The sequence below is a fragment of the Onychomys torridus genome, chromosome 20, assembly GCF_903995425.1.
Source record: "Onychomys torridus chromosome 20, mOncTor1.1, whole genome shotgun sequence".
Lineage (NCBI taxonomy): Eukaryota > Metazoa > Chordata > Mammalia > Rodentia > Cricetidae > Onychomys > Onychomys torridus.
Window position 1 is genome coordinate 8,826,940 of NC_050462.1, and position 26,346 is coordinate 8,853,285.

The 26,346-nt window shown below is 46.8% G+C and overlaps 1 protein-coding gene across 1 annotated transcript in view; it reads left to right on the top strand.

Annotated features, from left to right (window-relative positions):
* Positions 1 to 26,346, top strand: part of Gnptab (N-acetylglucosamine-1-phosphate transferase subunits alpha and beta) — a 74,526-nt gene that overhangs the window by 30,892 nt on the left and 17,288 nt on the right. The window contains exons 5-14 of the mRNA XM_036169689.1: positions 1,406 to 1,611; positions 6,176 to 6,240; positions 6,548 to 6,682; positions 17,319 to 17,480; positions 19,086 to 19,265; positions 19,608 to 19,778; positions 21,329 to 21,452; positions 22,433 to 22,636; positions 23,204 to 24,249; positions 26,093 to 26,292. Coding sequence (XP_036025582.1) covers positions 1,406 to 1,611; positions 6,176 to 6,240; positions 6,548 to 6,682; positions 17,319 to 17,480; positions 19,086 to 19,265; positions 19,608 to 19,778; positions 21,329 to 21,452; positions 22,433 to 22,636; positions 23,204 to 24,249; positions 26,093 to 26,292 — 2,493 coding nt within the window. The remainder of the gene's footprint in view (positions 1 to 1,405; positions 1,612 to 6,175; positions 6,241 to 6,547; positions 6,683 to 17,318; positions 17,481 to 19,085; positions 19,266 to 19,607; positions 19,779 to 21,328; positions 21,453 to 22,432; positions 22,637 to 23,203; positions 24,250 to 26,092; positions 26,293 to 26,346) is intronic.

Here is a 26,346-nt window from a genome sequence, read left to right on the forward strand (position 1 = left end):
TTATACCCTGTGTTTTGACTATAAAATTTATGCCTGTCATTTATGTGTCCATTTCTAATCTTACCTTTGGAAGCTGTCAGGTTGTATATACTTAAGGACTGGGAAGGGGAGTTAGCCCAATGACAAGAACCAGATATATCTGTCTTGCTAGGTATAATGGTTTCAACCATGCTTGGCTGGGCTGAGTCCTTAAAACAGCCCCTGCTGACAAACGGAAACGTCTAACTGCTTCTTTCCATTGAGACTTTCAAGAGGTTGTTTGTAGAGACGATCCTGACCCTCGTTCCTCAACAGTCTTTTCGCTCCGTGTCGCTGAGAATAGCCTTGAACCCCTGCTCCTCCTGGGATTGTAGGAGTGTACAGCTACACTCAGCTCACAACTGTCAGTCATAGTTCATGGCCTAAGGTGTCCTGCTTTTCATTCCTATGATGCATTATTTTCATGCTTCATACCTCTCAGTTATAAGTGTATGTATATGTGTTATAAGTATATAGTGTGTATATAGTACCACATTGGTTCCCTAAAGAGCTATGAGGCCAGATATGTTTGAGAGGGACAGATTTACAGTGCTTGAATTAACAAGGACTCGCCATTTTTGAGGGTTGCTAGGCTACCTGAGCAAATGTGGTGAAGGTTGCTTTCTTTTGGATTTCTTTGGTTATTAGCTAAGATGGTTGAGCGTCATTGTACTAGTTATGGTTCCCACTTCGTGAACTTTCTAGCCCTGTTACAGGTATGTTGCTTCTGTTCAGGTAATTTTTACAGGCATTTCTTTGATTCAGATAGAAAGTCTCCTACATGTTCACATTAAAACCATGCACTTGGCTGTTGTTTGTATCAGTGTGATGTCCAATGTAGCTTATATTGTTCTAACCAGGGTGGGTAAATTGTATCCAGCAACATGATACTGTTAGCCAAAATCTCTATCCAAATACGCTAGCTAACAAGGGGCTTCAATGGGTTTACAAATACACATATGTGTGTGTATAAATATATAAATATATATATATAAATGGTAGTACTGAAGTGCTTAATTCCTTACAGATTTTAAAGTTAGCAAATTTTGGTGACAAGCATACTTAATTTTTTGTCCCCCTCCCTCCAGACATGATTTCACTAGCCTAGAATTCATGGTTGACCCCCTTTGCTCATCCTTCAAGTATGAGACATCACCCTTGACTCTTACAATTAATAGAAGTTTGAAAACTGTATCTTTACAGTGTGTCTTGTTATCTTTGTTCCATACTTCCTAACAAAAACATGTAACGTTCTTGAGATGAACTGGCTCATGAAGGCGTGGCAGTTTTGCGAAGGTTTCAGGATTTTAACCGCTGCTCCTCGTTGAGTGGCGGCGGCCACAGCTTTGCCTTGGCGACGCTGCTGAAGTGGTGTTTGTCTCCGCAGTGAGAAACAGTTGGAGTGCCTGCTGACGCACTGCATCAAGGTGCCCATGCTTGTTCTGGACCCGCCCTTGCCAGCCAACAGCTCCCTGAAAGACCTGCCAGCTCTTTATCCATCTTTTCATGCCGCCAGTGACATGTTCAATGTTGCAAAGCCGAAAAATCCTTCTACGAATGTATCAGTTGTTGTTTTTGACAGGACTAAGGATGGTAAGATTTTTTCCTATTCTTTGAAAGAATTATTCGTTTTTTTTGTGTTGAGTGTTTTGTCTGCGTGTCTGTCTGTACACCTCATGCCTAGAGGCCAGAAGAGGGTGCCAGATCCCCTGGAACTGGAGCTGTAGAGAGTTGTCAGCTGTCATGTGTGTCCTAGAATTGAACCCAGGTCCTCTGCTAGAGCAATAAGTGCTCTTGACTGCTAAGTCATCTCTGCAGCCCCTGTGTGTAGTATTATTATTGTTATTATTATTGTTATTGTTATTGTTATTATTATTAGGGGTTCACTGTTGGGGGCAGGGACTCTATTATGTAGCCCTGGCAGTCCTGGAATGCACTATGTAGACCAGATTGACCTCAGACTCTGAGATCCACCTGCCTCTGCCTCCTGAGTGCTGAGATCAAAGCTGTGTGCTACCATGAGTGTGTATGTAAACTATGTTGTCATTGGTACTCAGAATAACAGAATTCTGAATGAAACAAGTGATTCAGTTTTTAAGAACTGTCCTATAAACTAAAAATGTCCAGAGAAATGCCAAAGAACCATTATTGTATTGCATTGTAAGCCATCTGTCACCTCAGGAAAGAACTGCAAAGCATTTCCTCCATGAGACACATCATAGCCCATGTTCTGAATACCCTGTGTGGACCTTCAGTCTGGTACACAGAAAGTACCGCCTTCTGGCTCACAGTCATCTGGAGGCTGTTTTTTGTTGTTGTTTTTTAATTTTTTACCATATAACTCAATGAGATTGTGTTCTGCAGTTTGGACAGAACATACCAGAGCATTTCAGAAATGGCTTGTATTCCTTCTGCTTCACACAGTGAAATCTGAACTCCCAATGGGATGCCATCTGTGGTAGGTCAGGGCGTGAAGGCTAAGCCTTCATGAGTAGAGTTAGCACCCTTTTTAATACTGCAGTCTCTAGCCCTCCCTTCCCTGGGAAGTTGAAAGATGACCCTGACTTCCTCCCAGAACCAGCCGTCTTGGACCTGCCCATCCTGGCCTCCAGAACTGTGAGGCATCGCCATCTGCTGTCCGTAAGACAATGGATGGCTGAGCAGCTTGTGGAATCAGTTCCTGGTGGGAAGCTGAGAGATGACTGCCAAGGCCACACGTGCGTCCTAGCTCTGGTCTCTCTTCTCAGTCATCCCATGCGTTGGGCATCTCTCCTGGAGACGCTGTGAATTTGACTTGGGTGCCACGAAAACTGTCAAGCTCATTCCACAATACGGGGCGCCGTTTTGTCCACGCCCTACCTTCCAGCGCCCTCCCCCACCCCCTTTTTGGCAGCGTCTTTGCCTCTTCCGTACTTCTTACCCCGTGAACTAATAGCTGACCTCATCCTGTCACTTGCTTTTATTTTGCAACAGTTCTTCAGTTCCATCCCAGTTCACTTCATTTCCTTCCCAGACGGCCTCTAACAGACACCGAGGATCTCTGTCTGTCTGTAAAGTTCTCTACCTAGTGTGAACTGGCAAATAAATCTGAAAATCCTCACCTCGTGGTTTACTGTCTCTTAGAAGACTGTTCTTCAGTAGTATGTATTTGCTTTTCATATGGGTGTAGCCCCTTCCTGTTTGTGGTGTTGCAGGTTCTGCTCCGATGTCCCCTTATTTCTCTTCCCTGCTTATCTTTTATTATTCTTCGCTGCCGTTGGTCACTGTGCAGGTGGTGGGCCCTGGCTCCTGCCACAGCTTCTTCTTAGCCATCTCCTGGTCTTCCCCAGCCATCTCTTCCATAGGAGAATAATGCTTTTGTCTTGGCTTTCCCAGCACCATTATATGTGTAATATAACTCAGAACTTATCTTCAGTTGCCCAGGAATTTATGGTGTCTTGTGTAACTTACTGATGGAGAGAAAGCTTGCCCATACACCAGTTTAGATCATGAAGAATGCCATAATGCTGTGCCTAGTGCTGACGTTATTTTTAGGTGGAAGGAAATTGTGAGCTTTCTGAATACAAGCCTCTTCCCTTCAGATGAGAGGTGTGGTTAACCATCACCTAGCCCAGCCTTGAAGCCTGGTCCCAGGATTCCAAAGCAAAGTGGCTTTTCCAGTCACGCTTAACACCCTTTGATTTACAAGAAATGACACCTTACCTCCAAACTAAAGTAGTCTTTAGAAAAAAATGCATATAGCTTTCTTGTATTTGTATACACAGATGTAATGTGTTTCCTGTGGACATAGAGATGTAATCCCTTCCCCATGGAGTGTTCCTTTCATTCTTGATCTCTTCTGGGTTTTAGGTGGTTGTTGCCAGGGTGCTTTTACAGTATGTTCACTGGGCTGTGGGTCTAGCTTGGGTAAAGTCCTTGTCTAGTATGCACCCTGTGTATGATCCTCAGCATTTAAAAAAAAAAAAATTAAATGTGTGAGGTGGTCGTGACCTTTGTACTTCCTGTGGCTTGCTCTGAAGGGGAAGCAGGCCTATCCACTTAACAGTATGCAGGTCCTGTCCTTGGTGACAGAGATATAGGGAATGAACAGGTGCCGTAGTCTCTGCCCTGAATCGGCAAATAATTAACAAGTAAGTAAATTATATACTTTGTAGAAAAGAATGCTATGTAGAAAAGCCGAATGGGGGCGTGGAAAAGGAGTCAGGAAAGGGTGTGAACATTCTAAATTGAGTGGTAAGGACAGGCTTCGTGAAGGGGGTAATGAGCAACATGAATGGCCGAAGAAAGAATTATCGGGGAGTTAGAGTAGCCAGTACAAAGGCCCTGCGTCAGGAATGTAGTTACGATTGAGGAGCAGGAGGCCAGAGTGAGTGAAAGGGAAAGAGGCAAAGACAAGACTAGAGAACTGGGAGGGAGCAGGGCACGGTAGCCGCGTTGAACCCAGAGTCTAACCCATAGTGCACCGGGCGAGTCATTGGAGCGACAGTCTGACTTGTGTTCCGTACGGATCAGTTTGCTGTGTGTAGTGAGAGCAAACTGGGGAGAGACAAAATTGTCATAATCCAGGCAAGAGTGAACGTGGCTCGGCGCCAAAGCGGAAAGTGAGACGTATTTGGCTTCTGCCCCTTTCGAAGGTCAGCCCAGCGCGGTTTCTTGGTGAACATCTCTTGATGGTTGTTGGTAGAATTGGCTTGTGGTGCCCGATTACGGATTCTGCATTTGGTGCTCTGTTCTAAGTGGCCAAAATCGTGGAGAGTCCTTAGTCTGTTAGCTAGGATACAACATCGCTGTCAGCTTGGTCTGCACATTTCGCAAACGTGCTTCCTGTGTCTTTCAAAACTTTGGTGTGGGGTTCGGGGTGGAGACAAGGGCCGTGGCAAAGCTCTCCAGCAATCTTCCAGGTTGGCGACGGCTGTGTACTTCACACCCTTCGGTCAGAGTGGGTTAGGTCATAATCTCCCCCTGCTAAGTAGTCAGTCTCTTTGTCTCATAAACATGAAGGTAGCATGTGAATGTCGTGAAGATTTTGAGATTACATGCATGTTATATCACACATACCAGACCTGTTAGAATTCTCCAGTCTATCAGTGTATTGTCCCCTATATCTGTGGAGACAGTCACCTGATAAATGTGTTTTCAAGTCACAGTCACACCTAATGTCCATGCTGCTGCTTTTAGAGGTGGGGTTGTTGCTGCTGCTGCTGCTGCTGCTGGTCTTTTGAGATAGGACACTGTGTATGGCCCTGGCTGGTCTAGCATTCGCTGTGCACAGGCTAGCTTTGAACTCATGCATCAACTTCGTGAGTGTTGAGATTAGAGGGCCTTCTGTTAGACTGTTCAGAACTTTCTTTCCTGCAGCATTCCCCAGGCCTTGAGCACCCTAAGAGGTGCTGTCCCATTCAGCTTCAGCCCGAGCCCTAGCTCTGTTGTCACGGGCTTGAGCCTGTTCCCCGGGTTGCTGTCCATCTCCCCAGACTGTAAATTGTAGGACCTGCCTCCTTTGTCCCTCTGGAAGATTTGAATCAGAGCCGGCACGCTGAGTGTCTGGTTTCCTCCGTCCCGGATGTCAGCAGCACCTTCAGTGACCATTTGTACCCTTTTCTTCATGCTTCTCTTGTGGTTGTGTGCCCCCCACGCCCAGCCACCACCCACGCCCTCTGAGAAAGTTGCTTCTTCAGGGAATAGGGCTATCAGGCAGCTGCTTGCTTTCACATAAACACCTCTACTATTGTTCACACCCCATTCCCTTGTCTGGCGACTTTTATTTGCTAGTAATGACATTTCCAGAGGTTTTCATGTAGTCAAACAATGTTGTGTTTGTTTGTTTTCTCATCCAGGTTTGCTGTTACAGCTGTGATTTTCCTATCATCCCACCATCTCTGCCTTTCAGTCCAGCCTAAGTTGGTTTCCACAAAGCACTCCATGTTTCTGCTGCCTGCACAAATCTCTTGGCAGTGCAGAATTTCATGTTCAGTTATACACTGCTTTACAGTGTGCCTCCGTTGTCGAATGTGCTAATTTTATTGTCCTTAACTCCTTTTTTTTAAACCATGTATTATGCTATTTTAGTAGCTCCCCAAAATGCTCTGTATAGTGTTCTCCCAGAGAGTTAGGTGTTTGTTAAACATGTGCTTGTTTCTTGTATTGTCTGTTGTAGTTGAAGATGCCCATGCTGGACTATTTAAGGGAAGCAGCAAGCAGACAGTCTGGAGAGCCTACCTGGTATGTCATTTTAAATCTGACTGTACTTTTTGCATTAGATTGGAATAAAGCATGAATAATAAAGCTGTCTTGCAATGTTGTCCCATCTGGCCTTCAACTTGCAATCTTCCTGCCTCCCCTTGGGAATTCTGGGATGGCGGTCCTGAGCCACCATGCTGTGCTCCTTAAGAGCCTTTTCTCCGAGTATAGCCTCCTGGTGCCAGTGAGTGCCCACTGTGCTGGCATGTAATCTGAAGCTCAGAGGACACAGGGGAGGCACACCAGCTTCGAGACGGAAGGCGAGTTTAGTTTTCTCCTCTGATTTCAGACGACAGACAAAGAAGTCCCAGGCTTAGTGCTGATGCCCGACTTGGCCTTCCTGAGTGGCTTCCCGCCGACGTTCAAGGAGACAAGTCAGCTGAAGACAAAACTGCCAGAAAACCTTTCTTCAAAAATCAAACTGGTAAGAGAAGAAGAGGGCCCCCCAGCACGGCTCCTCCCACCCCACGCTTCTCTCTTGACCCATGTTGCATTTTGTTCCAAGGATAGCCCAGGCAAAGATGAACTCTGACCTGTCACAGCCCACTGTCAGAAAAGTAAATCTGCACAGAAGGTCCTCATTCCTTGCTCTCTTTTGAGACTAAGCCCTGCTCTACAGCCAGATTGGTTTTGAACTTGTAGCAATCCCACTGCCTCAGCCAACTCAGGTGCTAGTACTACAGACTTGCACCTCCATACCCAGCTCTGAAATTACTACTTTTATAATTTATCATTATTTTTTTTTACATTGTGTGGTGTGTGTGTGTGTGTGTGTGTGTGTGTGTTGGAACAACCATAAAAGCAATGAGAACTCCAGTGGGCATATTTATAAATGTTTTCATTCATAAAAAGGTTATACTTCAGCACTTACAACCATTTGATCATGTGAAACTCTGATTCATTCATAGCAAATCCAGGCATCGATGTGTTTAGGATTGTGTGTATTTCTTACCCTTCAGCCCCAACCGGCCTTTTCCTTTTCCTGAACATACATAGATTCAGGACACAATCCATGTGTGTTTTCTAGTCGACCTTACTTAGGTCACGCTACTGTATCAGATTCCAGGTGGTAATACAAGTGTCTCTTAGCAGAGAGGGTGCGGAGTCCGTGCCTCCGGAACTGTAGGGAGCTGCTTCTTGGGTTTGTGAAATTCTGCCACCGGATCTAGCTTTCTTGGTTCCCACTTCCTCTTAGTTTTCCGTCTTAGGTTTGTGGGGGATGGAGAAGTGGGGGTCACGGGAGGGGAGGAAGGGAGCTCCCTTTAACACAAGTCTTTTCCTCGTTCACTAGGCCTCACAGCTTTAAATGCTTGGTGGTATGTTTAGAGGAAAATGATGATGTGATGGCGTCTGGTCTTTTTTCTTTGTTTCGTAGGCCCGACCCTCCCCCCATAGCCAGCTGGCTTTGTCTTTCTGTTTTCCTCTTCCTCTTCGTTTTTGTCTGGGACAGGTCTCGCTGTGTAATTCTGTCTGGCCCACAACTTGCTGTGTAGACTGGGCTGTCCTCAAACCCACAGTCTTCCGGTCTCCACGGCACCCTGTGCCCAGCCATCCCCTGGAGCTTTCCTTCACTGTACTTTGAAATAGGGGAGGAATTCCAGAAGCGCGATTCGTTAGTGTGCAGTTCTTGTGTGGAATGGAACAGCACTCGGCTCCATTTGGGCTGACTCTGTGGTTAATCTGCAGTGACTCTAAAATAGATACCACATCTCCTTCCCCTGAGGTACTTTCAGTACTGATTTGAGCAGTTAAAACCATAGATAAGCTTTCATTTCAGCCAAGTTTATTTGGTGTCTTGACTTTTTAGTTACTAGTACCAGAATTACAGACACATGCACGTTTGTGCTTTCCACTATTCACTCTTCTCAGCTCATCTCCCTTATGTGGGAAGAATGACTTTATTCTATTTCCGTAAGTCCACATTAATCAAAATTTAAAAAGCAGTTAGGAATTCCTTCTGCTTCTCCATTGTCTGCTTTTGTGTGACATCTCCCATTCTGCTCTGCTGCAACTGCACCTCGGTGCTGACTGCCTTGGAGGCGCTACTGGTGACATCAGTGGCCGGCCTCTGCACACTGCGCAGAGTGGTGGCCTGGCGTGTGGCGTGTGGAGGTGGATCATGTAAAGTGTAGTGGTGACTTGAGCCGCCAGAGAAACTGAGAAGCAGGAAGAGCAGATGTGGTGGTGTTTGAGTTCTTCAAATCTGTGTGTGTGCGTCAGTGTGTGCACGTGTGTATATGTTTGTGTATGTGCATATGTATGGGTCTGTGTGTGTGTATGTGTATGGGTGTGTTTGTGTACATGAGTGTGTGTACAGGTGTGTGTGAGAGAGAGTGTATGTGTGTGTATATTAGTGTATGTGTGCATGCATAGGTGTGGGTGTGTATGTATGCTTGTGTGTGCGTGTGTATGGGTGTGGGTGTGTATGTGTGTGTGTGAGTGTATGTTTGTGGGTGTGTATGTGGATCAGGCGTCTTCCTTGGTCACTCTCCACCTGATTTTTTGAGCTAGTCTTTAGCCTCACCAGTTGTCTAGGCCTCCTGACCAGAGAGCTCTAGGGAATCTGCCTGTCTCCCTTCCCCCTACCAAGTGCTGGAATTGTAGACATGCCCAGCTTGAACGTGGACTCCGGGGAGCTGAACTCAGATCTCCATACTGTCATGGAGCCACTTCCAGTTCCTCAGCTCCTCCCATAGGCTGTTACGGATCCTCTGAGATCAGTGTTTCCTATTACAGGCTTCAATCCACCTAGATTATTTTTATCAGACACCGCCCGTGTTCCAGAGTATGCTTGGGAGAACCAAGGGGACCAGAGCATTTACTTGGGACATGAACATTTCCAAATAGTAGTATAAGGTGCCCAAGAACACCTGGGCTTTGGGCACATCAGGAGCCAAGACAGGCTCTGCCGCTTGCCGGGCCCTGCACAGAGCCACTGTTCTTCAGCAGAGAGAAGAGCCTGAACCAAGGGCTAGAGGCTGGGGAGTTGATAGTGCGTCTGGGAGTTCTGGAGCCAGATTGCCACAGTTTTGTTAGGGATGGAGATGGAGAGCTAGGTAAGGCAAGATTGCTGGACCTTTTTTTTTTTTTTTTGGTTTTTCGAGACAGGGTTTCTCTGTGTAGCTTTGCGCCTTTCCTGGAACTCACTCTGTAGACCAGGCTGGCCTGGAACTCACAGAGATCCGCCTGCCTCTGCCTCCCCAGTGCTGGGATTAAAGGTGTGCGCCACCACCGCCCGGCAGGATTGCTGGATCTTACCCAGAGGCAAGGAGAGCTGGGACAGGAAGACAGTCTGGTATTTCTAAGGCACAGGTGTGGTCGATGGTAGGAAAAAGCCGGAGGCAAGAAAACTAGTTTAGACCTACAGGTATTCCTGTTGAAGGGCCTCTGGCCTTGAGATGCCAGTGGTGGGAGAAGTTCCAGAAACATCTGAGAGATACTCAACATCACATGTTGGCAAGCTGTGGGTGAGAAGGAAGACCAAGAGAGGAGGTGGATGTGTGGTGCACCAGAAGTGATGGCGTCCAGCACACTGTGCTGCAGTGGGGGGATGGGTTGAGTGTTGAGTTAGAGGCACGTGCAGCGTGTGAGAGGGAGTGAACTTCAGGCCAGGGCAGCTGGAATGAGGCATGCTCCTGTGCTCCTCCAGGAGGTCTTCGCTGAGGCGGGGACCCTGAGTCAGACAGGGCACCTGTGTCCAGCAGATATCACAGGCTGTGAGGATCTTAGCTCATTGTTCTCTTCACCTCTGCACCTCCACAGGGCAGGGAAGAGGGGGTGCTGAGCACCACTGTGTACCTCCACATGGGGTCAGAGCTCTGAACCTCCATGTGGGGGGCTGAGTGCCACTGTGTACCTCCACATGGAGGGCTGAGCTCTGAACCTCCACATGGCAGGCTGAGCCCTGAATCTCCATGTGGGGGGCTGAGTGTCACTCTGAAGGGCACTCCCCATATGTGGGCTGTGGGAAAGGGGAAAGCTTGTCACTGCTGTGAAGAGTGGCAGGCACCATGCTTGGTGTGGAAGTGTGCCACTCCACCTGATGTGTGCATACACCTTCGCCTTTATCGGCCCCGCTGAGAGGAAAACATGCTTGTGAATTTAAAGAGAGGATGTGGGACTAGACAGCGCCATATTTGTAAGCTAATGGATTTGAATTCCTACAAACGCTTCTGTCCACTCTCATCCTATACAACAAACAACCCTTTCTCAGGCTCTCTGTTTTGAGAAACCTTGAGGTGACTCATCTTATAGTCTGATCAATTACCTACGAGTTTATCAGTGAAAGTTTTAGATGTGACACACACAGAATTTCTCTCTAGTGTCTTATCTTTAGTTCTCTCTAAACCTTTCTGCTTTTATTTTTTTCATCCATTTCCGTTTAGTTTAGGTTTTGGTTTTGTTTTGAAGTTAGAGAGTTTGGGGGAGTGCATGACTAATTGAGTAGACTGCTACAGAGTTGCCCTCTTAGGGTTTGGATAGAAATGTACCCCAAAGGCTCCTGTGTTTGAAAACGAGTCCCTGCTGCTGACACTATTTTGAGTGTTTGTAGAGCTTTGGGGAGATGGGTCCTAGCTGGATGAAGTGGGTCACTAGGGAGCAGGCCTTGAGTTTACATGCTGGCCCTGCCTCCTGGTCTGCTGTGAAGTGAACAGGCAATTTCCTGCTGTAGTTTTTTCCTCACCACGATGGACAGGACAGTTTCTTCAAATGGCGAGCCAGAGTAAATCCTCCTTCCCTCAGATGACAGAGGCACAAAAGTAGCCAGGCACGAGGGAAACAGGAAGAGTCTGGTTCAGAGACACTGGGGGTCTGCAGACTGTACTAATTCACCGAAAGCTAGATGAGCTTAGCCAGGAAGGATGGTCCAGGCAAGGTGGTGACCACCTTATCAACTCACCTGCATTCTACCCCCCCAAAGTTCTACTCAGGACCTGTTTACGGTCACCAAAAACTATGCTGGCAATTAAAGATCTCTAATCTGAAAATCCAAAGTCTAAAATGCTCCAAAATCCAAAAGTTTCTGAGCACCAACAAGACACCACAATTAGGTCTATCTATATCCTCATGTGACACTTTGTTTTATGTACAGAATTACTTTAAATGTGTTCAATTATCTTCAGACTCTGTGTATAAGGTATATATGAAACATGAATTTCATGGTTAGATTTGAGTTTCATCCCCCAAATAGTTCATCACAAGTACATGTAAATATTTGGATTTTTTTTCCAAGACAGGGAGGGTCTCACTGTATAGCCCTAGCTAGCCTAGAACTCACTATCTAGACCAGGCTAAGCCTCAAACTTAAGACCCACCTACTTCTGCTTCCTGAGTTAAGGTGTGTGCAACCATGCCAGGCCTGAAACAAAACAAACACAGTGATGTGGTGGTACACGCCTTTAATCCCAGCACTCAGGAGGCAGACGCGCAGGTGAGATTTTGAGTTCAAGGCCAGCCTGGTCTCCATAGCAAGTTCCAGGCCAAAACTTTATGGTAGGACTCTGTCTCAAAAAACAAACAGCAACAACAAAACCACTCCTGCCGGGCAGTGGTGGCATCGCACGCCTTTAATCCCAGCACTGGGGAGGCAGATGCAGGCGGATCTCTGTGAGTTCAAGGCCAGCCTGGGCCACAGAGTGAGTTCCAGTACATGCTCCAAAGCTACACAGAGACACCCTGTCTCAAAAAACAAAACAAAACAAACAAACAAAAAACCACTCCTAGCACTAAAACCCTTCTGGTCCCAAGCATTTTAGATAAAGGATACTTGGCCACGTAGTATTATTACGAACACACAACATCCATGGAAGTATCTTACTTGTCTTTTAATGCGTGATTTTCCTTTTGCTTTATCTCTAAAATGAACAGTCAGCAGATGAAGCAACGACTATAAAACTAACTTTGGCTCTGGAACAACCATCAGGACTTTTAAAACCCAGCAGCCCTGACTTACCAGGCACTAAAAGGCGCTGATTGGTTTCCATTTAGTCGTAGCGGAAGTGTTTTTATCCCGAAGTCTACTTAATAACATAAAAATCAAATCAACCCGAATTTAAAACCAACTTACATTACACCTGCTGAGTTTTTGAGGGTGTCTGTCTGAGCCCCTGCCATTCTTTGGGGTTTGCTTGCCTGTGTACTGACAGTCTTAGCCCAGGGATGTAGCAGGAATCTTAACAGGTCTTATTAATAAAGTCAAACCTGAGGCCAGTTATTGGGGTGAACGCTGGAAGATCAGAGAGACAGAACAAGCCACAGCTTCCTCACCTCGCCAGTTCCTCAGCTGATCTTGTTTCCTCAGACTGCAAGCTTCTGAGTCTTCATCCAAATGAATCTCAGCTGACCTGTGCTGCTCAAAGCCTAAAAGCTTAACCAGCCCAAAAAAATCTATGAAATACCCCTTCAACGTTGAAGTCTTGTGGAGAGGAAAGACAGAGCAGCAGTGAAGGGTAAGGTTTTCAGCTCTCAGCTATTGCTCTGACCTCTTGGCTATTAACTCTGTGTTTGGCTCTGTGTTTCTTATTTAACAAGACGGTTACATCTACACAGTACACATGCTTGCAGGATGGTTAGCAGTACCCAGGCCTCTGTTCTCTGGATCAGAACCTTCTTAACCTTCCCACTACCAACCCCTTTGGCTTGAGAAATTTTTATATGACTCTAGGTGTATAAGTATAGGAAATAGATACACATTTACTGATAATAAATTAGGAGTTTTGTTATTTACATTGTGTGTGTGTGTGTGTGTGTGTGTGTGTGTGTAAGTGCCACAGTGTGCATGTGTGGAGGTCACAGGACAAGAAGCACTTCTGTCCCCCATGTGGGTCCTGGGAATCGATGTCATGCGTGCTTGGTAGCAGGTGCCATTATCCCCGGAGACATCTTTCCAGCCCAGGAAACTCATTTTCAAGTAAATCTTTGGTATACATGTAATTTTGGTATTTATCAAAGATGAAAGCAAATTTCATACTAGGTGGTTGTAAATAGTTACATTCTGGCCAGAGTTGATACTTCAGAATCAGTTAAGTTGTTGTTATTGTTGTTGTTGTTATTGTTCTGTTGCTGCTTTAGTCATCAATGCTAAGAATTGTACTTTCTCATAGAAATATGTTTAGGGCTGTTTCATGAATTTTCAAAGCTGAGGATGTAGCTCAATGGGTTGGATGCCAACATAGTGTACCAGAGGCCTGGGGTTGGGTCCCAAACCAGACGGTGTCACACAGAATGGCCTGTAGTCCCAGCTCTGCAGAGGTGCAAAAAGAACAGTTCTACCTGAGAACTCCATCCTTCAGCAGAAGCCACAGCTACTCAACCTTACCAGAAATCAGCCTCCAGCAGTAGATGCCATTTGCTACCAAAATCTATATATCCAGGATCGAGGCACATCTCGGATCCTTTTCCAGCAGAAGAGCCTCTAGTACTAGTAATAACGTTGCAGGTTTGGGCTGCCACCTAGTGGACAGCAGAGGATACTTCATGCTTCTTACCACTGCCCCTTAGTTCTTTGCCTTTTATCTCTTAACTGCTGTGTGGTTACTGTGAGAGAACCTATGTCTGAATTTATTTATTTTTTTAGTTTTCCAAGACAAAGTTTCTCTATATAACAGCCCTGACTGTCCCAGAACTCGCTGTGTAGACCAGACTAACTTCACCCATTTCTGATTTTTGATGATGTAGTTAGAAGCCAGTCCTAGGCAACTACTTGTATGGGCTGTCGAGATGGGTTAAGGTGCTTGCTGCCAAATCTTCTGACTAAATTCAGTCCTGTTGACCCACATGTTGGAAGGAGAGGACAGACTCCTGAAAGATGTCCTCTGACTTCCACACCTGCATGGTGGCCTTCATACTCCTCCCACCCACAAAATACATATATAAAATAAAAAATTTTAAGTTATATAATTGGAGAATAATTTTCTTGGTGCACTTCTAGCCAAGTAAAAGGCCATACAAATTATGAAATAAAATTAGATACCATTTTAAAATAATGCTGTGAGTCTTTGGCTCTCTTAGAATTCTCAAGCTGTCTTAAGAATCTCCAGGTGGTGGTGGCGCACGCCTTTAATCCCAGCGCTCGGGAGGCAGAGACAGGCGGATCTCTGTGAGTTCGAGGCCAGCCTGGGCTACAGAGTGAGATCCAGGAAAGGCTCCAAAGCTACACAGAGAAACTCCGAAACATCTTTTCTTTGAAATTGATGGTGCTTGGTTGGAAGCCAGAACCTCACACATGAGGGTCAAGCACTCTACTAGACTGTATAGATACTTAGCCTGGTCTCTTCTATTGTCAGTCATACAACAGACTTTTATACTTACTGGTTAGCAGTTTTTGGTTTTGTGTTGTGTTTTGTTTGCCTCGTAATGGAAACCCCTAGCCTTTCGGGAGTTAGCTGGGCTTCTGTGGTGGCTTGGGACTCCATGGGAGCTGTGCAGTGGCATTCATTCACACAGGACCTGGTGACAGCCTCTCCAGCCAGGCTGGATGGTTTTCTTGCTCTGATACTGGCTGGTGGCCCCTGGGCTGTTTCCTGGAGTGAACAGAGCTGAGGAGAGGATGTCACTTCTCTGCAGACTTCACTGGGGCTCAGCTCAGCAGGCAGCTGGCCCAGCAGGTCCGGATGATCCCAGCCAGCCTACCAACTGCCTGCCTCGGTGGCGTCTCTAGTCCCAGGCTGCACTGGTGGTACAGGTGTCTGCTCTCATCCTCTCTACATCCCGGGGCCGCTCTGCCACAGCAGCACAAGCCTGGGTGTTTGACACTCGGGCTTAGAGCAGTGCAGGCGTGAGTTTACACTTTATAATAACCCTGGGGCAGAATTGCCCAAGGCAGTGTCTGGTGCATTTATATGCTCGGTCAGGGGTGGAAATTATAGTCAAAATGCTACAATTACCAAGTTAAAATGTAACACAGACTTGCAGTCTGCCTCAGTTGGCTGGGCTAGGAGGATTGCAAATCCAAGGCCTGTCGGGCACCTCAGCAAGACCAGGCCTCCAAATAAGAAGTAAAAGAGGCATGGAGCTGTATTAATGGCAGAGCACTTCCCTAGCACACATGAGGCTCTGAGTTCCTTCTTAGTCCCAACGTGAAGCAAGCGTCTGTGTAAGCATGCTAAGACAGTTTGGCGTCGCTGGTTTTTTAACATGGTGTACTTGAATCATTTTCTTTACAGAGTCTGTGCAGTTAACTTTCCCTGATGAATAGTAGCTAGGCAAAAGTAGGGGAAATGCTAGCATAAATCCATCACTAGTGATAAATGATGCTCAGGACTGCATTTGGATATGCTGGTACATGCCTCAGACCTTTAACTGGATTTTGAATTTATCCTAAAGCGTCTTCAAAATCTGTAAACTTTGAGAATGTCTGTGAGGCTTAAATAATTTCCAAGGTCAAAACAATTTTGAGAGAAGAGATTAGGATGCAGACATTTTTAAACTAAATTTAAACTAGTTTAAAACTAAATTACTGTTTACTTACTCTAGGACAGCGGTTTTCCTCACTCTGGGGGCCCTTGGAGGTATTATGGGAACCAGTGAACAGGAAGAAAGGGGCAGAGAGTCTTGCAGGGACAGGTGGGAATGTCCCTTGGTGACCACAGGAGAACTGAGCCCTTGAGTTCTTGATGTATGTATGCCCCACACTGTTGGTGGTCAGGAGTTAATGGCATTCGTTGGTGAAAAGGGGGAAATAAGAGACATGAAATTCCACTGCTCTCTTATGGCCCGGAGGTCTCTGGGAACTGCTTAGGAAATGAGTCAGACAGTCTGATAGCAAAAACAGCCCAGAGCGACCCTGTAAGCATCTGTATTTCTGTCTTATAGGCTACAGCAGCCTTGTCAGGGAAGCCAGCATGGCAGGATTTCCTGCCTCCAATGGGGTTGTTTCCACCCATTTCCTTAGTTTCTGGTTGAAAACCCTCTTTTCTGCAGGGCAGTGGTGACGCATGCCTTTAATCCCAGCACTCAGGAGGCAGAGGCAGGTGAATCTATGTGAGTTCGAGGCCAGCCTGGGCTACAGAGATCCAGGACACCAAAGCTACAGAGAAACCTTGTCTCGAAAAACCGAAAGAAAGAAAGAAAGAGAGAGAGAGAGAGAGAGAGAGAGAGAGAGAGGGGAAGAAAGAAAGAAAGAAAAAAGAAAAACCTCTTTTCCTAGGAAATCTTGATACAGTGTCTAAATCTAATGCAGATGGAGGTGGTGTGGGCACTGAGAGGTTGGAGAAGCCGGTGTGTAAAACTGCCTGCTGTTCACATTGTTTCTTCTTAGATCTGTGGTTGCTCCACAGCTTTGCCCACAAAAAGGTATATTACTCTGGAAGCACTTGACAGGCACTCCAGGAGTGAGGCAGGACACTGCTGAGATGCCCAGTTACAGCATGCAGCCACCTAAATCCAGCCAAGTTACACTGCAAGTTTCTCCCAGTGTATCATTATCGGTCATGTTCTAGAACCAAGTCAGAAACTGTTGGCTTCCCCCCCCCCCCCCCCCCCCCCCCGAGACAGCGTCTCTCCACATAGCCCTGGCTGTCCTGGAACTCACTCTGTAGACCAGGCTGACCTCGAACTCAGAGATCTGCCTGTCTCTGCCTCCTGAGTGTGTGTGTGTGTGTGTGTGTGTGTGTGTGTGTGTGTGTGTAAATGAAGAGCCATAAAAAATATTTAAGCCAGCTCTGAAGAGTTGGGGGGATGTCATAAGAATCTGCCCTCTCAGGAGACATCTAGAGTCTCCTGTGGGATTGAGGAATGGCTGGCTGTAGCCATCAAGATGCCCTGGTCACACTGTTCCTCCACTCATTCCTGGTAACAGATGTTCTGTTGTATTCATCTGACTAATGCTGTTGGCCTATGTGATTCTGTCCTTACATTTCAAGACTAAAAGTTACAAAGCTGGGCATGATGGCTCACGCCTGTAATCTCAGCACTTGGAAAGCTGAGGCAGAAGGATTGCCATGAGTTTAAGGTCACCCTAGACCCTGAAACGCTCTCTCCAGAAGAAAACCAAATTAAATCAGTCTGTGTTTGTTCCCTGAGGTCCAGTGTGCCCATGCGTGTGTCTTGCTCCCTGTCAGTTGCAGTTATATTCGGAGGCCAGTGTCGCGCTTCTAAAACTGAATAACCCCAAAGGTTTCCAAGAGCTGAACAAGCAAACCAAGAAGAACATGACCATCAATGGGAAAGAGCTGACCATCAGCCCTGCGTATCTGCTGTGGGACCTGAGTGCCATCAGCCAGGTAAGGGCGGGGGTGGTCCTCACAGCTAGGGAACGGGTGTAGACAGGAAAGGGGTATAGACCCCTACAGCCAGGGAAGAAGTGTAGACCTCTACAGCCAGGAAGGAGTGTAGACCTCTACAGCTCAGGGAAGGGGTGTAGACCTCTATAGCCAGGGAAGAAGTGTAGACCTCTACAGCCAGGGAAGAAGTGTAGACCTCTACAGCCAGGGAAGGGGTGTAGACCTCTATAGCCAGGGAAGACGTGTAGACCTCTACAGCTCAGGGAAGGGGTGTAGACCTCTACAGCTCAGATCAAGAATTCAGAATGTCTGCCATTGGCAGAACAGATTATCTGGGAGAGTGGTAGGCTGAAGAATTAGAATGTTAAATATCTATAGGTCAAATTTAGAAGGAAGAGGACTTAGGGAAAAGTGACCTCATTAGGACTTTTCTCTACCATTGGTTTGCCTCTTACTGAAAAGAACAAGGCCGGAGAGATGGCTCAGCTGTTAAGAGCACTTGCTGCTCTTCCAGAGGACCCTGGTTTGGTTTCAGCACCACATTGGACAACTCATAACCTCCTATAACTCCAGCTTCAAGGAATATCACACCTTCTCTGGCCTCCAAGGGCACCACATACACATGCACTCACACACTCACTTAATCATAAATTAAATAAAATTAAGCTTTGGTCAGGCTAGATGGGACATGCCTTTAATCCCAGCACTCTAAAGGCAGAAGAAGGCAAATTTTTGTGAATTTGAGGCCAGCCTAGTCTACATAGTGAGTTCCAGGCCTGCAGGACCAGTTGGATCTAAGACCCTTTATGTAAAGTATAATAAAGAGATGGTAGCCGGGCGGTGGTGGCGCACACGTTTAATCCCAGCACTGGGAGGCAGAGGCAGGCGGATCTCTGTGAGTTCAAGGCCAGCCTGGGCTACAGAGCGAGTTCCAGGACAGGCTCCAAAGCTACACAGAGAAACCCTGTCTAGAAAAAAACAAACAAACAACAAATAAAAAGAGATGGTATGTCTGTCTGTCTGTCTCTTTGTCACACACACACACACACACACACACACACACACGAATTTTAAAGGTTAGGCAGAGTCCCCCTGTCCTAGTTAGGGTTACTATTGCTGTGATGAAACACCAGGACCAAAGCAACTTGGAGAAGAAAGGGTTTATTTGGCTTACACTTCCACAGCACTGTTCTTCACTGAAGGAAGTCAGGACAGGAACTCAAGCAGGGCAGGAACCTGGAGGCAGGAGTTGGTGCCAGGGAGGGGTGCTGCTTACTGGCTTGGTCATCGTGGCTTGTGCAGCCTCCTTTCTTCAGGACCACCAGCCCATCGATGGCACCACCCACAATGGGCTGGGTCCTCCCCTATGCATCACTAATTAAGAAAATGCCCAGCAGACTTACCTGCATCCTGAGCTTATGGAGGTATTTTCGTAGTTGAGGCTCTCTCTTCTCAGATGACTCGGGCTTGTGTCAAGTTGACATAAAAATATTACCCCCTAGAACAGAGCAGGCAGAGGGTAAAGACGAGGAGGAGGAGCTGGGATCCAGTGGAGATACTCCATGTGACATACTTCATGTGACAAACTTCTCTCCCATCTCCCAGTCCAAGCAGGATGAAGATGTGTCTGCCAGCCGTTTCGAAGATAACGAAGAGCTGAGGTATTCATTGCGATCTATCGAAAGACATGCGCCCTGGGTTCGGAATATTTTCATTGTCACCAACGGGCAGATTCCATCCTGGCTGAACCTTGACAACCCTCGAGTGACCATAGTAACCCACCAGGTGTGTGACTTTGCAGATATCACAAGGCTGTGGCTTCCTGTCTGTGCTTTCAGGGTGGCACAGTGATCGTCTCCACCTCCATGTCCACCTTCTTTGAATTTCCAGTCTCCTCCTGTAGCTGGAGTTTTTCTGGTCCTGCCTGGCCCACAGTCCGGACAAATCTCTCTCACCCGCCAGTCCCACAGCCAAGTAAAACACAGAGACTTATATTACTTATACACTGTATGGCAGGCTTCTTGCTGTCTAGTTCTTCTATCTTAAATTAACCCATTTCTATTAGTCTGTAAGTTGCCACGTAGCTCCTGGCTTACCGGTACCTTACATCTCACTTTTCTGTTAAAGGACATATTCCGAAATTTGAGCCACCTGCCTACTTTCAGTTCACCTGCTATTGAAAGTCACATTCATCGCATTGAGGGGCTGTCACAGAAGTTTATTTATCTAAATGACGATGTTATGTTCGGTAAGGATGTTTGGCCAGATGACTTCTACAGCCACTCCAAAGGCCAGAAGGTAAGTGCTAAGATGGGTGGGCACCTCGCTGGAACATCAGTAGCAGGTGAGGAAAGACATTTCCTCCCGTATCTGAGTATACATTTCTAAAGATTTATTTATTTATTATGTATACAGAAGAGGGCGCCAGATCTCATGACAGATGGTTGGGAGGCACCATGTGGGTGCTGGGAATTGAACTCAGCACCTCTGGAAGAGCAGTCAGTGCTCTTAACCTCTGAGCCATCTCTCCAGCCTGTGTATGCATTTCTATATGCAAGTATCAACAGCTATGCATCTGTGACTCCCGAGCTCAGGAGAGTCAGGGTTAAGAGTGAACACGGCTGTGCATCTCAGATGAACCGAATTCCCTCTCCTCTTTGACCCGTTTCGATAGCAAAGCCGCTTTGCAACAAAATTACAGCAAAATGACCAGCACACAAAATTAGCTTAAAGAAGTTGTGTGTGTGTGTGTGTGTGATGGATGTGCGTGTGTGTGTGTGTGTGTGTGTGTGATGGATATGTATGTGTGTGTGTGCGCGCGTGCGTGTGCAGCACTGGGGTGGGGGTGAGTGGGTGAGTGGGAGGGGGTGATGAAGTGTCATGTAAGGTGGCCTGTCTGGCTCAGGCTGTGTTGGGGGAAGGAGAGGGAGACTGAAGGTTTAATCGGGTGGGATGTGGAGACCTGTCTGAATCGAACTGGATTTGTTTGTTTTCTGTTTTGGGTATCACCCCCAGGAACTCATCTATGCTAGACAAGTCCTCTACCATAGAGCCAGACTCTAGTTTCAGTTTAGATTTAAAATATAAATTCTGAGTGAGTGTAATGTGCAAAGGAATGTTGGCTTTAAGACGGGAGAGGGTGTGTTTCTCTTCAGTGGATTTAATTTATCAAGTAACTGTGCACTCACTTTGGGAGCTCAAGATGTGGAAATAATTTGCCTAGGCAGGGCCTTACTGTGGAGGGAAAAGGCCCCTGGCACTCACCTTCTCCTTCCCTCAGCCTTGAGGCAATTATGCAGAAAAGCACTCAGGTTACTAAGTGTCACAGCTGAAGAGCTGCCCTTTCTTCCCCTGACGTGTTTTTGTGTTCATATGTAAGTCTGACCATGCTATTTACTTAGAAGTAGATTACAAAAGCATGTTATTCAAACTAATCCATGAGTCCCTGTTCTCCGAAGCGACTGGAAGAGACTAGCCACGCTCAGCAGGCTTAACTCGACAGTGGGCGTTAGCGAGCTGAAGGCCGCTAATGAATGAATATCAGCAGCAGTCTTTGGGAAACTTTAGAGGCTCAATATCTTTCTCAAGATACTATTTTTTTAAAGATTGACTGATTTTGTATACAGTGTTCTGTCTGCACATATCCCTGCAGGCCAGAAGAGGGCGCCAGATCTCATTACAGGTGGTTGTGAGCCACCATGTGGGTGCTGGGAATTGAACTCAGGACCTCTGGAAGGGCAGTCGGAGCTCTTAACCACTGAGCCATCTCTCCAGCCCATCAAGATATCTTAATTAGAGAGTAAAAGGTGTCAGAAATGGTTGTATTTTCTCTTTGGTTTTTACCACAGGTTTATTTGACGTGGCCTGTGCCCAATTGTGCCGAGGGCTGCCCCGGCTCCTGGATTAAAGATGGCTACTGCGACAAGGCCTGCAACAATTCCGCCTGTGACTGGGACGGCGGCGATTGCTCTGGTAAGGGTGTGCTCAACGCGACTTGGTCGGCTTTTCATCCTTAGTCCTAAGAATGCGTGCTGTTGACTTCCTAAACCGTACGCCGAAACATTCCAGAATCCGGACGTTCCTGGTGGGCATGGCCATGTGGCCCTGTTGATTCACGGTATCCGCTGAGGAGTCCGTGGCAGGAGCGTTCATGGGGAATTGCAGTAGGCTGTGAACTGATGGCAGCTGCAGGATAAATAACCCTTATCTACTCAGCAGCACCACCCACCACTCACCCGTGGACTTGATGCTGGCACTTTTGAAGATATGTTTACTTACTGCCTTTCAGTTCATAAAGCACTAAAATCTAGAACATTATTTATTACCCTCTTGATTTGGGGGGCTCTGAGAAAGAGAGTGGGCACAGATGTCATCATCCTGGTATTCTGGATTAGGAAATGGACTTGGAAACGTGTTGACTATTCGAGGAAACAGAGTCACACAGCTTCTCTGTCAGCTGCCCTTTTGTGACATCTAGGCAGCTGCAGGGAGAGAACACAGGTGTATACAGCAGACCTAGCAAAACGTTAACGTTTGATGATGTTTGTTTGTTTGTTTGTTTGTTTGTTTTTGTTTTGTATGTGGAGCTGAGGATTGAACCCAGGGCCTTGTGCTTGCTAGGCAAGCGCTCTACGGCTGAGCTAAATCCCCAACCCCTTGACGATGTTAATACCTGTGTCTGGACATGGTTTTGGGAATTCTGAGTCATGGTCCTTGGGATAATCTCTTTCCCTTCTCCAGCTTGGCTCTACCTGCCTTAATCACCACTGCCTGTGCTCTTCCACGTGAACTTCCTTCCCTTAAGACACAGGGAGTCTTCTGTTAAAGGATGGGATGGGCCTCTGTAGCTGCAATCCATGCTGCAGTCTTGCAAACATTAGTAAGGATGATGAGTTATCTGCCTTCACTGTTTTAAGCCCAGTAAGGACTCTTCCTTCCTCCCCCCTCCACAGGTAACAGTGGAGGAAGCCGCTATGTTGCAGGAGGTGGGGGTACCGGGAATATTGGAGCCGGACAGCCCTGGCAGTTTGGTGGAGGAATAAACAGTGTCTCTTACTGTAACCAAGGGTGTGCGAATTCCTGGCTTGCCGATAAGTTCTGCGACCAAGCCTGCAACGTCTTGTCCTGCGGGTTTGATGCTGGTGACTGTGGACAAGGTATGCGTATTGCCATGGAAACATCAGAAACGAAGGGCTAACTCCACAAATAGGGGAGCACTCAATGGCTGTCAGCATTTACAGTAATTCTCAAATGGGCGAAAAGCTGGAAATCGGTCATTGAAATTTATTGATTAGGGCTGGAGAAATGGCTCAGAGGTTAAGAGCATCTGGCTGCTCTTCCAGAGGTCCTGAGTTCAATTCCCAGCAACCACATGGTGACTCACAACCATCTGTTGTGAGATCAGATGCCTTCTTCTGGCATGTAGGCATACATACTGGCAGAACACTGTATGCATAATAAATAAATAAATCTTTATTTAAAAAAATGTGTTGATTAAAAATCATGCCACATCTCTGTAGTGAATCAGAGTTAATGTTCCATGTAAACTGCTGTGGCCAGCTTAAATGATACAATGAGCCATATCCCCAAACCTTGTATTAGAATTTGTAAGCATTTTTAAATGGATTTAAAGTCATCCTTGAAGAACTTGAACTGAGAGAATTAAGGAAAGGCAGTAAAAATGTCTAATTAAAAAGAAACTATGTTTGTGTTTTCTCCCCTAGATCATTTTCATGAACTGTATAAAGTAACACTCCTCCCCAACCAGACTCACTATGTTATCCCCAAAGGTGAATACCTGCCCTATTTCAGCTTTGCAAAAATAGCCAGGAGAGGAATCGAAGGCGCCTACAGTGATAACCCAGTCATCCGACATGCATCCATTGCAAACAAGTGGAAAACCATCCACCTCATCCTGCATAGTGGGATGAACGCAACCATGGTCCACTTTAATCTCACACTCCAAAGGGAAAATGACGAAGAGTTCAAAATCCAGCTAACAGTAGAGGTGGACACCAGGGAGGTGCCAAAGCTGAACTCTACAACCCAGAAGGCCAATGGGAATTTGGGTAGCCCAGTGACACCTCTTCCCCAGGCTGAAATCCCTTTTGAAGACGTTCCCAAAGGGAAACGCTTCCCCAAGGTCCGGAGATATGACGTAAACACAACAGGGAGATTCCAAGAGGAGGTGAAAATCCCCCTGGTGAACATTTCACTCCTTCCAAGAGAAGCCCAGGTGAGACTGAGCAACTTGGATCTGCAACTGGAACTTGGAGACCTCACTCTGAAAGGATACAACTTATCCAAGTCAGCCTTGCTGAGGTCTTTCTTGGGGAGCTCACCAGATCCTGAAGTAAAACCTCAGGCTAGAAGGACTGACCAAACAAAAGACAATTTGGAGATCCCACAGGAAAAGCCCTCTCACAAAAGCCCAGGGGGCTTTGTTGTTGGTCAGAGATCGGAGAGATGGACGTCCCCAGTGGGGACAGTGAACGCGAATGGCCAGGACAGTGATTTGAATCCACCCCCGGTCTTGGAGACCAATGTAAGAGCTAAGCCAGAGACTCAGGCGCCACGTGCACTAAGCATGCGTGTAACCAAGGAAGGGCTCCCGGGCAGAGAAGAGGAAGGAGGCCAAGTGGAGGGCGATGTTGACAGCCGCATAGCTGTAAATGAAGTAGTGCCCGGTCGGAGGCTGCAGCACTACACGCACACTTACCCAGGCTTTTTGCCTTGGGAGAAAAAAAAGTCCTTCCAAGACCTTCTTGATGTAAGTGAGACCCAGCCTTTTTCTAAGTGCTAACGTAATAGTAACTACCATTTGTTGAGTGCTTTCCTGTGTCCATGACTGAAGTAAGTGCTTTTCTCCAATATTTCATTTAATTTCCCCCAATAACCCTCATCATAAAAATGCCCCAAACTTTTGCAGTCTAGGTAACAGACCTGATGTGAGTGAGTAAGCGTTTTAGCCAGCGTGGAGGCTGGGCACGTGGAAGAACAGCAGTGATGTCCTGTCTCCTTAGCTCTGGTACTGTCTCACCAGCTTTACTGGTGAGAAACCCGAGGTTCAGATAAATTCATTGGCATTTCCACCATCAGCACCCCCGGCCGCGTAAGCTGAATCTCAGAACTGGGGTTCCTGTCCCTCATGTCCCACGTGGCCTTCACTGTGCCATGGTGGCATTTTTCCTGAAGGTGTTGCCACAGTGATGAACACTGGGGAGTACAGACAGGGGACGACCAAGAGTCCACTGAGCGGGACAGATTGAAAGCTGATAGTTGTGGCCGTGAGGTGCCTCTGTTGAGTCATAGGCAAGGAGTCCCAAGGGAGATGGCCTCAGGAACCACCACATCCTGTGAGCTGACCCTAGATGGGTCAGAGTTGACAGACCAAGTTGTATGGTTAAGGCTAGATGGTGAAGAAGAACACAGACTGGGTTCTGTGTCCTGTTCTCTCAGCACTTTGAGAAGGCATCTTTTTGCTTTGCACGTCGGGCATTTACTAATTGAGTGCAAGGTGGCGGTTCTTGACGGTGTTTCTTTTTATGGTTCCCCAACTGTCCTTTAAAAAAGTACAGTAGTTTGATTGTCGACCAGTGAAATGTTCAAGCAGTGCAAAAATCTGCCCTAAAAGGGGAAGGTCTTCTAGAATCTCCTTCCTCGAGATTGGATCAGTGGCCGCCTTCCAGTCTTTGCTCCGGGTGCATAAACGCACCACTGTGGGGCTTCCGGCACACGGCTGTGATTGCACACCATCCACACGTTCCCTGTGGTTGCGGCTGACTCAGAAGCAGCGCATGGCCATGCCTTTGCCCTTCCAGCAGCTGGACTTTCCCATTATTTGAGCACTGCAGCATCTCAGCATGCCCTGCCACCTACCTCGTGCTTAGGTTTTTGTTCCGTCGCTGGAATGGCGAGGTTTCCTCCTTCATGTCCTTCAGTGTTGGCACCACATCGTGCTCCACGAGGCACAGGAATGCTCGCTGCTCCACCCCCTAACCGGCACCTAGTCACTGCCATTCTTCCATGTTTTCTTCAGTCTGGGGAGCAAAAAATTGCTTCTTTTAAAGTATATTCACATTCTTGGTCAATTTCCTTTGCCCATGCGGCTCTGCCTCACTAACTGGTTTTGTCTCTGTTGTAGAGTGAGCTCAGTTTCTTTTAGTCCTATTCAAAACTCAATTACGTGCTCCTTTGTCACCAGGAAAAGTAGCTTGACATTTAAAGCATTGTAAAATTTGTATGGAAATACTTTTTCTAAGTGCTGTACTGAATTGGCTTTGAAGTCACGTGTTCTGTGACTGGTTTCTAAGACACACTTAATAGGGTAGGCCTGCTCTATCACTGTTACTCTCAAGCCAGTGTTTTCCTTAAGATTCTTTTTTTTTTTTAGAGCCCAGGATCGAACCCAGGGCGCTCTACCACTGAGCTAAATCCCCAGCCCTCCTTAAGATTCTTAAAGTGACCTGACAGCATGAAGTTCATTCCCCATAGGACTGTCAGTGACCAGTTAACACATTCTGTAACACAGGGCATGGATGCCTTTCCCTCTTGTTAGTAGAATCTACTTTGGACTAAACACAGCGTTGAGTTACATGGAATCCTCCTTTCAGGAGGAAGAGTCATTGAAGATACAGTTGGCATACTTTACTGATAGCAAACGTACGAGGCGGCAGCTAAAAGACACGTTCGCGGACTCACTCCGATACGTCAATAAAATTCTAAATAGCAAGTTTGGCTTCACGTCCAGGAAAGTCCCTGCACACATGCCGCACATGATTGACAGAATCGTTATGCAAGAACTGCAAGACATGTAAGTCTCAGCTGTGCACGAGTGCCTGCCTGCCTTGCCTTTTGCATATTTGCC